This window comes from Parus major, chromosome 3, assembly GCF_001522545.3.
Source record: "Parus major isolate Abel chromosome 3, Parus_major1.1, whole genome shotgun sequence".
Classification (NCBI taxonomy): Eukaryota; Metazoa; Chordata; class Aves; order Passeriformes; family Paridae; genus Parus; species Parus major.
Genome location: NC_031770.1, coordinates 29,847,602 through 29,861,855, shown reverse-complemented (window position 1 = coordinate 29,861,855; position 14,254 = coordinate 29,847,602). Strand labels below are relative to the sequence as shown.

The 14,254-nt window shown below is 34.7% G+C and overlaps 1 protein-coding gene across 14 annotated transcripts in view; it reads right to left on the bottom strand.

Moving 5' to 3' along the window:
- BTBD9 (BTB domain containing 9) overlaps positions 1–14,254 on the bottom strand; it is a 130,619-nt gene that overhangs the window by 43,511 nt on the left and 72,854 nt on the right. For all 14 annotated transcript variants that reach the window (XR_001520264.3, XR_001520262.3, XR_001520267.3 and 11 more), the window contains exons 8-9: positions 14,108–14,217; positions 6,609–6,798 (exon numbers count right to left, since the gene is read on the bottom strand). Coding sequence is in view for 2 of the 14 variants with exons in the window: in XM_015621059.3 (XP_015476545.1) it covers positions 6,609–6,798; positions 14,108–14,217 (300 nt within the window). In the remaining 12 variants the exon portion in view is untranslated. The remainder of the gene's footprint in view (positions 1–6,608; positions 6,799–14,107; positions 14,218–14,254) is intronic.

The following is a 14,254-nucleotide window of genomic DNA, read 5'->3' as shown; positions in this document are numbered from 1 at the left end:
AGGAAGGAAGGAAGGAAGGAAGGAAGGAAGGAAGGAAGGAAGGAAGGAAGGAAGGAAGGAAGGAAGTGGCAGAAGGAAGTGGCAGAAGGAAGTGGCGGAAGTGGCGGAAGGAAGGAATAGAAGAATGTATCTTCTTTATTTTATGTAGGCATTATCTCCCTGTTGTCAGAGATATTTGGCCCAGAACTGGATACAGTACTCAAGGTTCAGCCTCCCAAAACCGAGTACAGAGGGAAATAACCTAGTCCAACCCTTTCTTTTCAGTTTTTGAAATCCCAGTGTTAAAAGTGGTATTACGTTTAGTGGCCAAGCAGATTGAAAACAAATTCCCTAGATGCTGAATCTAGTTCATTAGTATTATCAGAAATAATATGCTTTAAGAAGCTAAATTAAAAAAAATTCAACCAAAGTATTTTAGCACATATGAATACTGTCTATTTGCAAGTTAAAAATTTCAGAGTTGACTGAGTAAAAAATAAAGAGTTGTCTGTGGCATCATGACAGACTTAAAAAAAAAATCCCACACCCCAAAACGTAACCACCCAAGTTCAACACCTCTCCTTCATCTGATTATCGTCATTCTGCTTTTCTACAAGTGAAAGGTCGCCAAAGACACTGAATGAAGTACATTTATTTAATAAAAGAAGTTTACTGATTAAATACTCTCTGTTTGGTAACTACTACTAATCAACAGGTCCTGAATTGATTTAACATTCATATTTAAACCAAGTCTTCTAAATGACAAAAAGAGGGGAAAAAAAATCATAAATTTGTTTTCCTTCAAAAAGTCTATCAAAATGTAGCTAATTATGCTTTCCAATAGAATCCTTTTCATCATGGTAACTCACTGCTGTTTCCTTGATCCATGTTTTCAAAGCTATGATCAAGAGTTTGAGTATCAAAAACACACTGGTGACTGTAATTTCAACTAATAGTACTATAATTAAGACACAGCTGGCCTGGTTTTAAAGCAAAAGGCTAATAGGACATACTTGTTCCTTTCAAAAATATATAATTGCTTTCTCCCAAATCAACCTAATCTCCTTAAATACGTTTAAAAATCATATGGTTTAGAATTATTACAAACCAAACAATGAGTGAATTGAAGTCAGCAGCATCTTTCCCAAAATAACTTTGCGGAAATGCTAAATGTAGATTTCTGTTTCTTTGATACTTCAGAATGAAAAATAATAAGTTATGTCTTCTCTAGTACCTTTTTAAGAGAGACTCAGGATGAAGACTGAACAGTAGAACTTATTTGAAATTTATTCTGCTTGAAATGCCTTTCTGGGTAAGCAGTGAAAAACTTTCAGGTGACAGCTAGAATATCGATCAGTGCACATGGAGCACAAAGGCCACTTTTTATGCCAGGCACAACAATCTTTGCAACACATTATAAGCAAATTACCATGCTGAACTTTTTTATCAAAGCTATGTTTTGCTAAGATGAATATTAAATGACAGGAAGGAGAATATTCCACTTAAGAAGTCAGAACTATACCCATTGGAAATGCATCTGTTTATAGCAAAATTCCCCATGTTCTTAGGACTTTCCATATCAAAATAAAAAGCTAAATTAGCTCATTAGTGTATCTTGCCCTTAGGATTGAGAAAGAAAAATTGAGTGAAAATTTATCCAGCTTACACCCTGCAACACTGAGATTTAAACATATTTCTTTTCTGGGTGTCTGAGTCTAAGCCTGTGAATCATTTAATATGACGTTGTTTACATCACATGTTCACAATGCCTAATTTTATAAAATAAAAGCTTTTCAAATATGAATAAAACTTCACATTGCAGGCATAGGAAATGACTATATTGGCTAGCTGCTACAAAAAAAAAATGCTGCAGTACTTTTTTAAACAGTATGTCCCTAAATGTCATGTGTTGCTCTGTGATTGAATGTTCTGCATTTCTAAAAATATTTTTTGTTGTCTGTGCTTACTTTTTATTTTTAGATTTCTGTATAAAATATTGTCACTGTATAGCTCAGACAGCTGTATAACTACATATACTCAAGGTGCTAGCAGAATACCAATTTTAGTTGTGCACCTGACAGCACGTGCTTTGGAGTACTGTAAGTAACTATAGAGAACATAAAGGTAAATATCTGACAGTGTAGTTTTCATAAACCACTTGAATACTTGTAGAAGCCCAAAAGACAGAAATTAAAACATGAGGTAGTGACACATCTTGAATGAGAAAGAGAAAGAAAGAAAACCCTTCCAACATGCAAGGATGTTTTTATACAATTGTTGCTGCATTTTTGCCTCTGGTTGTCTACACACCCCTTCAATTCTGTGCAGATATTTACGTTTCAGTAGTTGCCCTGCAAGAAAACAGTCTTTATTCCTACAAAGATCCTACAAATGAGACAAAATTTCTGCATATTTTCTAAGTGTTCCTATGAGTATTCATTCTGAGTCATGATTTTACTCTCAAGTCAGGCAAGCACAGAGAATGAGCAGTAGAGAAATAAAAGCTTCATAAATGGAAGTGATATGGAAAATCAGAAAGCATAAGAGATACATATGATGATGATATAAGCAAACAGAAAACACATTCAAGTTCAATGATACGGTTTGTTAATTTAAGGATTATTGTGAATATGAAAAGCTGTAGTTTTCACACTAGCATTAAATTTTCAGAAAGACAGAAGTTGGGTAAGCAGTTAATACACTTTCATAAAGACAAAAATTATTTCTATTTATTCTAACATGAAAACCACTATGGCATAGAATTCCATCTCTACCACATATGCTGTAACAAATATTTTTTTTTTTCTTTTCTTAATTTATAGGAAAAATCAGCTAAAGACTGTAGCATAATAGTACTATATTTCTATTACAGATAAATGCAGGGAGAATTGAACATAAAGTTCTTGTGAAATGGCAGCTGCTGCAATATTCACGTTTTAGCCATTAAAAAATTAGATTATGTTTACTATGTTACACACACCAGCAGTTGTCTTTCTGTTCCTAATTAAACACTACTGTTTTTCTTGCCACTGATAAGGGCCTTTTCAGGGACTAAAACGAGAATATTTTGTGTCCAGACAGGCAACTATGTGGAAAAGCACTTTAACATTTACTTGTTAACTGTTCCAAGTGTCTTGTAAGCTGTTCTGAGAACTAACAAAAGAATAAAACTCCTAAATATTTTTTTAAAAATTTCATAATCTATAAGACCATATTTAATAACAATTGTTTTAGAAAATACCCCATAGGATCATAGGATAATTTGAATTGAAAGGGATGGTTTGAAATCTCCACGTTTTCCATGTCTTCTCTATTGGAAAATAATATTGAGCACTGATTGTCATTAGATGTCTTTCAAAATTTCTGAGTAAATTTTGGGGCAGAAACCAAGAGGTCCAAATTTATATACGAATACATGAAAAAGCATTCAATATTAACTAAGGTTTAATGTGGTCTGAGTCAAATTGAACAGATGTCATTAGTTGCCTGTGCACCTTCTCAGCGATCAAGGCTAGAAACATACAGAGCTGGAGTAACAGGAACTGAACCAACAAAACAATGGAAAGAGATTATTGTTCTGTACTTGACACTTGTTAGATCATGCCTGGCATACTGAATCCCTTTTTAGATCCAAATAGAACATTGATACATCTGAGCAATTCTAGCAGAGGATCATCAAAATGTTCATGAGTGAAGCACACACCCTCTGCAAGACTGGGGAAGCTGGCTTGTTAAGACTAAGGAGAGGCTTAGGGTTGGGGAGGAACCTAACAGCACCTGTCAATATCTGAGAGCACGTTACCAAAGGCTACCCAGAGAAGTTGTGGAATTTCCTGCCTTGGAAATTTTCAAGACTTGTGTGCATAAAGCCTTGATGAGGATGGTCTTTTTTCATAACTGGCCCTCCTTTGAAAAATAACCTGATGCTAGATATCTTCTTCCTGAAGTCTCTTCCAACCTAAAGGGTGCTAAGATTCTTAGACATTGGAATTACTTTGGCAGAAAGCAAGCATACAATATATATTCCTGAAACATTCAACTCTATGCATTTCTAAGGCATATTTGAGTAACAATAGTTCTTCTGGCTTTTTTCCTACTCAGAATTTAGTTGCCATGGTAACATACTATGTCTTGGAGGCCCTCTCCAATGATATTCCCATTCCTATAGACTAAAAGAAGCTACTACCTTTTTTAAAAGGTTTATATATTTAACCTCTCTGAAATAAATACATTCAATGGCACATTTGTGTTTCTGAACAAAAAGGTACATACTTTAATTCCTAATTATTCACTTAAAATCCAAACCCATGGGCATAATGACTCGATTTCTGAGGGTAGTAGAATTCATGTAATTCTGTAGTCACGGTGTACTGCCAGCCTAAAGCAAATGCTCCTAGAATTTTTTTCTCTTAGGTGGCAGCATGAGATCAAGGGAGTTTTCAAACAAGCAAACAGCAGGAAAACAGGCAGCGAATACAGTTCCATCAGTTGAGGCAGACATTCTGTTAAAAAAAAAATTCTTGCTTCCATTAAGATTAAATACTAAGACTTTTTGCTGTCATCTAAGTTTTCATATTATTTGATTTCTGTACCAAATATAGATTTCCGGATGCTGCAGAGACCATTGTCACAATCTTCAGCATTGCAAAATACAGAACTTGTTCCAGACCCTTGCCAAGTTGTAAATGACACAGAGTGAATCTTCACTTCCCCACCCCAAGGAGCAGCTTCCCTTTGCTGCCTATGACCTGCAATAGATACGGCTGCAACTCAAAGCACGTGTTCTTCTAGGCAGTACACAAAAATGGAAAAACCACATGCTGCTAGCATTTCTGTCTCTAGGAAATGCAGGTAGTATCCTCTGACAGAAGATACCCCAGACTATGATGTTTATTATTGTTATTTTTGTAAAGTAAGATATTAATCTTGTTTGTACTATACATGCAGGAAAACTGACAAAGAAAGATGAGACTCTGAGCCTGCTGCTGTACAATTCAATATCACATAAATCACTAAATGCCTATTAGTTTTGAATTATGTAACATTTGGGTTATTTTTTTTAGTTTGCTCTACATGCTTGCTGATTACACAGTTATCATTTCTTGGCAACCAAAAGTTTAATTCACCTAACACACTATTTAATAAAGAGACTTATTAAAAATCTTCTGCACAAGAATAAACAACAGCATATCATTTATTACAGGGAAGTCAGGTTTTTTCACTAACTGGAAAAGATGGTACAATGCATCAATTGAAGGATAACAGAAAACAGTAATACAGGAAGACAGAGAAAGTATGCATTTTATTTAGTATACTCTTCTCTTTTATATGGCCAAAGCCTTAACTGCTACTTAAGGTTAAAGTGTTATGAAAATGATGGAACTGCATTTTCAATCTAAGTACTGCTTGGTTTTCTACTTGAGGTGCAGTATTTAACAGAATATTAACAACACCAAACTCAAATAACTGTGGGAAGTTGCCAACCACACTTACTCAACTTGTTTCACACAATGAGAACAATGCCAGACTTGCATTATGCATAACATCTACAGCTTGCATACACACAGAACACTACTTTTGTTGGGTTAGGGATTTGCCTGGATGTCTGATCAAACTTTTTCTTCAAAGTTTTACAACCATCATAGCAATGCCACAGGCCAAAACCAAACCACACAGACCAGAAATTGGCAGTTATAAAAGAGCTTTCAAATCTCACTTGGCAGCTCTTAACAGAGGGAAGGCACTGAGCTCCTAGAAATACTTACTATGTACATGGTCTTTGCTGCAAGCCTGTACTCACCTGGGATTTCAGCCTTTGATCACTGGTACTTCTGAACTTCAGAAATCTTTATTTCACTGTCACAGAGCATACAAATTAAGTCCCTGACTATATAGTCTAAATTTACAAAGACCATGATGCCATTAAGGCAAGGTTTTGTATGTATGACTTTATGAAACAAACACACAAAACATTAATAGTCAGAGAATCTGAAATTGGCAAGAATATTTTTCCTTTCACCTGTGGAAAATCCTACCCTCCTATCCATTTTCTAAGTCTCTACTTCAGCCAAAATTTTGATCTTCATATGTATATGCACATTTACAGTAGAAACAGCCCAATGAACTCCAAACCAAATTGACTAATCCAGCCTTGTAAATCAATATTCAGGTTGCTGTACCTTTATTACACCCTCCATGTTTAAGTCAGAACTAGCACTAATTGGTATATCAAAAAGGAAGTCTGGCTGACTTGACATGATGATTTTCTTCAAGAAAATTGTTTTCAGAATGAAGTGGATAAGAGTAACTGCACCTACTTAACCATAAGTGAGACAGCAATTAAATTCTATTTTAAAATACGTATATAACTTTAATCTTATAATTTGACTGTTACTGCTGTTATGCTTCTTTTATACCTAAACGCAGTATCTTCTGGAACTGCATTCATGTATCTTGACATATAATTAAGATATTTAATTTTTAACATGCCTGTAATACTGAAGAAGCCAAACTAGTGAACTAGCCCCCTAATTAATGTAATTTCGAGATGTCATACATTCTAAAGAAAATAACTGCTCAGCAAAAATTCTCCTGTGGCCCCCAGTTTAGAGAAAAATTAATGACTTTACCGTATTGATCCAATCATGTAGGGCTGTGCCAGCTGCACTACAATAGCTCCACTCCCAAGCTGGTGGCATGTGTATCCAGAATCCCAATCATAGTTTTTTGTGTCTCCATTCAATAAGGCATTGCGACTGCGACTTACACCCTCAATCACACTGGCACAGTCTGCAATTGTTGCAACATTTTCAGTGGGAACTGTGAATAAAAAACACAAAGATGAAAGACATACAGTCAGAAAACACTTCAGATGCCAATGGTCTTTATTTCTGGAGAAGAACTGTAAAAAAAAAGAAAATATGCTCAACAGAAGGAAATTTAATTCACGTAACATGAACTATGAACAAGTGGTACAGTTTTTATAGCATTGATTCCAGAATAGCTTACTAAATTAACAGATCGATTTCAGTACTGGTGATATGAAAGCACTCTTTCAACACAACTGGGAAAAAATACCTTGTCCAGCAAAAGTTCAGAAATTTTTAAATATTTTCTTCCTGTTTTCATGATGAAACTTCCCTCTACTACAACATCCAAAAATGGCTGAAACATAGCTATGAGAAACTTCAGAGCTAACTGTATGAGTCTTCAGCATGCAAAAAAAAGAGATAATTTTTTTTCATGAATTCTGTGATTTCACTCTGTTACTGGTATTAAAAGCATAATCTTAAGAAAGCCCTTAACCAACAAAAACACCTTAAAAAACAGGGGAAAAAAACTGCAAACTCATTGCCAAGTAGTAATCCAAGAGCTATATAAGTGATTAATTGAATGTAGTGCAGCTCAGTTCATGCAATATTTTCCCTGCGTGCCCTCTGAGCATCATCCTGCTCCCTCTTCTCACATTTAGATTTCTGCACTAATCCATGACCCTCCTAAGAAGATGTGACCCTGATTAGTCAAACTCATTAAAAACTGTACAGAAACTGTCTTGGTGTGTTTTTAATATAATTCTGTCGTCTTCCCTACAACAGCTAATTAGAAAGTGACTGACTAATTGAAGTGTTCAGAATGTGCCATCCTGTTCCTTTTCTGTAGGGGGTCTGCTACTCCCTATTCTGAATGTTCATCTTTTATATACACTTGATAAATTTATTAAAAGTACCATCTTGTGGGGACACTGCTCTGTGCTGTATTTTCAGCTGTTTTGGTTGTCTTCCTTTTTCACATTCCCATTAGAATTTATGTTTCAATCTAGGTCACTTATTTACAAATACAAACTGTTAAAACCAAGTCTTGTTTTCTTGTTTTTTCTTTTTTCTTTTCACCAGCTATCCAGCTCTTACAGTAACCAATACTGTCAGAGAAAAGAATAGATTATAAATACAAAATTTGTTGTGGCTTTTTTTTTTCCCTTGCTGTTCACACAACATTTTTGGGCTGTAAAGTTTGATTTGCTTTTATGGAACAGAAAAGACATATGTCAGCAAAGCAAACACATTCTGTAAGCAAACAAATGGAGAAGATGATTGAGGATAGAGGACAACAGCATCAAACATTCATTAAAAATTACTTTCTTGTCTCCTTATCTTATACTGCAGTATGGAGCACTGAAGAACTAGCAGTATATTTAATTCTTTATATCTTTATAAAGATATCTTTATAAAGAATTGCAATTTTCAAGACACGGCCTGTCATCAATACTGACTATATTTAAAGGTAAGACAGGTCTGCTATTCAACTGTCCTTAGAGATCTTCCAAGATAAAAATGTACCAGAAGTGTTTTGTAGCCTCAGTCATATTTATTTATCACTCCTTACGCTTGTTTCTCATCCTTTGTCTTCTTAGCATACTTGATTTTTCATAAGAAATTTTTTTTTGCCCTGAAGCACTCTGAAAAAAAAATGTTCATGCTGCCGCTGTTAAGTGGCTTCCATATCTGAGTGTAGACTACTTCCTTTCATCTCTCATTCTGGACAGGTCAGTTTTTGCTTTGTGTCCATCCACTGTGACTTCACTACAATGTTTGTGGGCGTGGAAATGAAAGAAAATCCTCAAATAACTTTTTGCAACACAGGAAGGAACAGAAAAAAGTGGGTGTTTTACTGTTTCATAAAGCCAGCCATTAATAAACCTTAAATGAATTATGAAAATAAACATACAGGGAGATAGCATAGGATATGTAGTACATAGTCTTACTTTATAGGAAAGCAGCAATTTAAAGCATTATGGACTGTTGAATATATTTATACTGCACTCTAGGCAATAGTCAAAAGTTCTCAGCTTATGTGTCATCATTGTAACAAAACTGTTCATTTTAGTGAATTCTCTTAAGACATAAAACGATCATTGTGAAGAAATTATAAACAAGAAATTGCACTATAAGAAACAAATTTTGTTTTAGTACGAAGGAGTGATTCTCCTCTCATGATTACATCTGTTAAGTGTTCAGCTTCAAATTGCTCAGTTTTTAGCTATAAAATTGCATTCCTTCTCTTCTTGAACATCTACTAAGCTTACAAGTTTCCTTCCTGGGTGTTTGGAAAATAGAAAGCAGAGACTAAAAAAAAAAAAACCTGAGAATTAAGGATGCAAGGATTACTTGAGTTTGATCATATTGTATTAAAGAATTAAAAGGGTATTAGGTATTTTGCTTTCACTTTCCACACGCAAAAAATTTGTTAAGTCTAATCTTTATTCAATATACGAATTAGCCCTTGTGTATTTGCTACATGGTAGAAAAAATATGAAATCTACAGACTTTTTGGTTAATTAAAAGTACACGTCCTGTCCTTCATTCCACGTAATCTATTTTCTTGCGTTGAAACTTAGTGATGAAATTACTAAATTTAATTTGAATCTTCAATTGAATTATTCAAAGAAATCAAGAGCTCAAAAATATCAGCTTCACAAAAGTATCAACAGTATTTTCACTTGTTTCAGTGAAAAGCTTTCTGCAAGCCATATTTAGCTATAAAAGAAAACCCCAGTAATACGTGTTTTTGTCCAACTGTCAGAAATTGTATTAGAGAAACTTCAGAGAAAGCTGATTATTCACTTGATACTTGCTACAGCTCATGATTTGTAATCCAATAAAATAGAACAAAACCATTCAAGTCACTAGAACTGGACATACTTTTCATTGCCTACTAATTGGCTGCTACAGGGCTCTTTCATTAAACATGTCTACAAAAGGCTTTCAGAAACATGAGCTGTTTTAGGAAGTGTGTACCCCTTCTTGTGGCACTGGAAACAGACAGAAAAGAATAAAAAAACCCAAAAACCTGGAACTATATGAACAGATCACTCTCAAAACTGACTATATGGCTGTCCTTTCTTGCAGAAATGGTAAAATTTTCCTTTCAGTATTTACATTGTCTTCAACATTTCACAATTTCCTAAAGCTACAGCTACAGCAAAGCTGACATACTGCTGGGTAAGCCTCCATTGTTTGGGAAAAATGTGAACCCTTTTTAAAGAGAAAAAACAAAATATGGTAGCTTTGTGTGGACCCAACATTAAACTAGACAAAAGCCAGCATCTCTCACTGCTTCCTTGTGGAGAGAAAGCAATCTTTCATAAACCTGAAGCACACACTAGGAAACTGGTATGACTGGTTTCTCCCTTTTACACATTCAGTTTTGTTTGGTTTGTTGGGTTTTTTTTCCTAAATAACTGCCAGATTAAAAGACAAATGAATTTTTATTTGTATAATTTTATGCCTTTTAAAACAAGTTCTCCTAAGGCATTGAACAGCATACAAATGAAGGTTCACGATGGTTCCTAATTACTGAACAGCATTCCCCAGAGGGTGACCAACGACATTCCATTGTTTTACATCCATCTTCTGCTCTTCAGTCATTATTCACTGTTACGTCTTTCATGTGTAATGTATAAGTTACAGGACAGTCTGATAGACTGAGACAGACTTCAGACCAACACAGCTTCATGGAAAACCAATACACATTGCACTCCCAATGACTTTCACCAGGCTCAAAATCAGACAGATGGTTGGCCAAGCCCCCATAATCCTTGACTGCCCCTCAGCATTGAGTAGTGATTAAAGGACTGAGGTTATAATTTGTTCTTTCATTTGAGACAGAAAAGAGGATTTTTTTCCTCTACTAAGGTGGGGAAAAAAATGCCCAGAAACTTAAAGAGGCCTTGCACAGAAGCAGTCCTTTAACTGCTGTTGTAACTTCTTGCCACTGGGCAGATTAGAACATTTTACAATACATTGCATGACACCAGGTACTGCTTCCAAAGGAGTATGCCTCTTATTTGTGAAAATATTATTTTGTTTTGGATTCTAGATTAAAAATTAATGGCTAAAGACCATTCAAAATTTCATAAGCAGAAGTTCATTATAAGCAAGCACTATGATTGTGAGATCAAAGAATATTTGCATGATTGTTAAATGAAAGAGTTATGTCAATATCATGAATTTAATACGTAAAATTGTTAACTTACACATTAAAAGATAATACTATGCCAAAAAGAAAAATACATTTCAACCTTAACATCTGCATTAGGGAAATAATTTCATATGATTACATTCCTTTCTATCACCTCATTTCACAAGACAGGAAACTGTAAAACGATACTTAAACACCAGACAGTGCTATAAAGAGTATTTTCTGCTACTTCTGCTTGAAAACTCCTACTCAGCTACCACTGGGTCATGTTACTAACACATCCAGTATTGTTCAAAGTAACTATATAAATAATCTTCCACATTAAATGTTAATTGTAATATGTCAAGAATTTTTCATTAAAACCTTGTACACCATAACACATTATATTGTTATCACGAAACAGCACTTCATTTTTATTATTTGTTGATCAAGTTGAATGTCTTTCACAAAAAATAAATAAATAATTACTCAAGTCTCCACATAATTGGTCTCTAACCAAATACCTCAGAGGCCTCATTTCTTTGGAGTGAGTTTTCAAAGGACAAAGTCTTTCACATATTATCTTCAGTGTTGTTTTGGTAGAAGTAGGGGTCACATAGTCTTTCTGAAAGGACCTTTTGGCCTTCAAGGGCTAACCAATACTTCAGTGTTTTATTAAACAGGGTGTAGAAACAGCATCTGTGTTCGTTCTAACCTAATTTAATACTTATATTAATATTTAATATCATATGGGATAAGCAATGAACCCAATGAACTGCTTTTCAAGGGTTTACGATGAAAGTTTCTCTACTCAGTCAAGCTTAAAAGCAATCTACTCTGATTAATGCACTTTCATATATTTTGTTAATTTTTCCTAATCGCTTTCAATTCACTTTAATCCTATCTGGTCACTTCAGAAACAGAAACAAACATTACAAATCCTCATCAGAGCAATAAAATAAATCTGTGCCAACACATTGGTACTCATACTGAGTTTTTACACAAGTGGACCTTAGACAGAGAGTCTGCTTGAACTCAGGGTCATACAATATGGCACCTTATGTTAATCATCAGAGGTATAAAAAAAAAGCATTAAATGGATATAATATCTTTTTGCTGGATTTAACTTGTTGAGAATATTTTTGAATATGCAATACTGATGGCCAAAAATTCTGATGGAACAGTCAGAGGTGCCCCTGCTCCATTTCACAACTGGACAGGCCTCAAATAGTCCCCAAATCCAGTTGTATCTCTCTCACCATAAACTCTGCAGGGTCATGTATACAACTGCTAGTGCCTCACTGACAGTTGGAAGACTATCCACATCCTACTTTCAATTAACTACTCCCCAAATTCTTACTTTTAATTTTCTATAAATTGTATTGACTAACATCCCTTAACCATAAAAAGCTGTGAAAACCTACAGGCCTCTCTTCCCTTATTGCTGATTACTTCAAATGAGTTACGCGTACAACAGCTTGACTGAATCACACTGAACAACAGCAAAGCTGCCCTCGATTAACAATCAACATTAACACCAGAAACCCTCACTTACACTGTCCAGACCCTACTGACCTATAAGATTCTACAAAAACACTGTCACAAGGGGAGAATCTTTAATAAAACCTTATAAAGACTCCATTCCCTAGATTACCCTTGAAACTTAAGAAATGTTGAAATAGATCAAATAGTTTGTCTCACCAGACTGATCACTCAACCAGAAAAAATAATTGAGTCTATGAAAGATGGGTCACTTATAAGTTCACTTATACAAATGCACAGATTCACTGCCTTGCCTACTTATGATCAAACAATCCTTGCATTAACACTCAAAAAAAAAATTACTTAAGTCCCAAATTCAGCATTTACTATGTAAGTTTGATCACCTGAAATAAAATGTGAACAAATATTCGTACGCACTGATTTTGTAAGAAGTTTCTAAAAATTCATAGCTGGCAGTCCTAACTATGAAATTTAGCTGAAAAGGTTTATCAAATCTGAGCTACTTTGTTTCTCTACTAACTAGCTTACTGAAGGGAGATGTTTTCTTTTAACACAGTTCTTCTTTACTACTTATTCTATTTCGTAGTCAATAGTAATTGCAATGCTACTTGCACACTACCTAAAACAAAGGGAAGGCTTTTGATTTGCCTTTGTATAATGCACAGGGAATTGGGTCTTGGTTTTTCATGGTTAAATATTATAGTTTTCTCAAAAAAAAATTGAAAGTGACTATGTCTTACTAAAAATCTTCTTTCTCATCCTATTTTGAAAACTGTTTTCCCTTCCATCTGTCACAGGTACATATTTAAATATATGTTTAAAACCAGCATGAACTCTGAAAATTTTGCTGAAATTCTTGATTTTATGCCATGAGTAATAAACTGTAGGAAATTCTACCTAGACAACTACTAAATACTCTCTCCTCAATCAACTTCAGGATCTGACTTCTGTGAGTTTATATGGAAGAAAGCACAGAAAACAACCCATTTGAACCATTTAAAAAAAAATCAATATTAAGTCTTTCTGTGACACATTTTATCATTCAGTACCATTGAACTGTTGGGGATTTCTACCTTAAGTAACAAAAAGTTACTTAAATAAGTGTAATAAAAACTGTCCAGAGCTGAGAGCTCCATCAGTGTGGTGTTCTGAGTATAATAGCAGCATAGACAATATGTTCTGCCATGGTTAAGCATCTCTATGGCTCTTTGGAGAGGAAATCAATTCATGAGAACTTACTTTCAGGAGCTGTAACCAGACTGTATAAGATGCCCTAAATGTCCAGATCCATCATCACTACAATAAATAGCTGTGTTTAGTCTTTTCCTGTAAGAGAATTCAGGCTAACCTACTGGGAGGCATGAGCAACCATACTGTGACATGCGAAGAAAAATCACATTGCCAGCACTGACTGACTCGGCTACCAGTGGCTTTGTCAGCAGTGGTTAATTTCAATTTCAGCATTCCTGCAGCATCATTAATTAATCCACAGTACCAGAATTTCATAGAAGTTGTAAGAACTAGCCAACTAATTCTATGCTTACAACACTGTTTAAATCAATTTAGAGACTTCTGTATGGAAACAGATGTAGAGCACAGTAATGGCCAGCTTTAAAAGGCAAGTGTTTACAACAGTTCATGAAAAAGAAAAATGGTTTTTATCTCTTACCTATCAGACCCTTCTCAAGAGTAAAGGATTTGTTTGTGAACATGCATTCAAATGCCACAATATGGAAAACTTTGTTCACTGTATTGTGGGTCCCAACAATTCGAATATACCTATAAGGAAACAAAAAAGGGTAAACACCACAAGTTA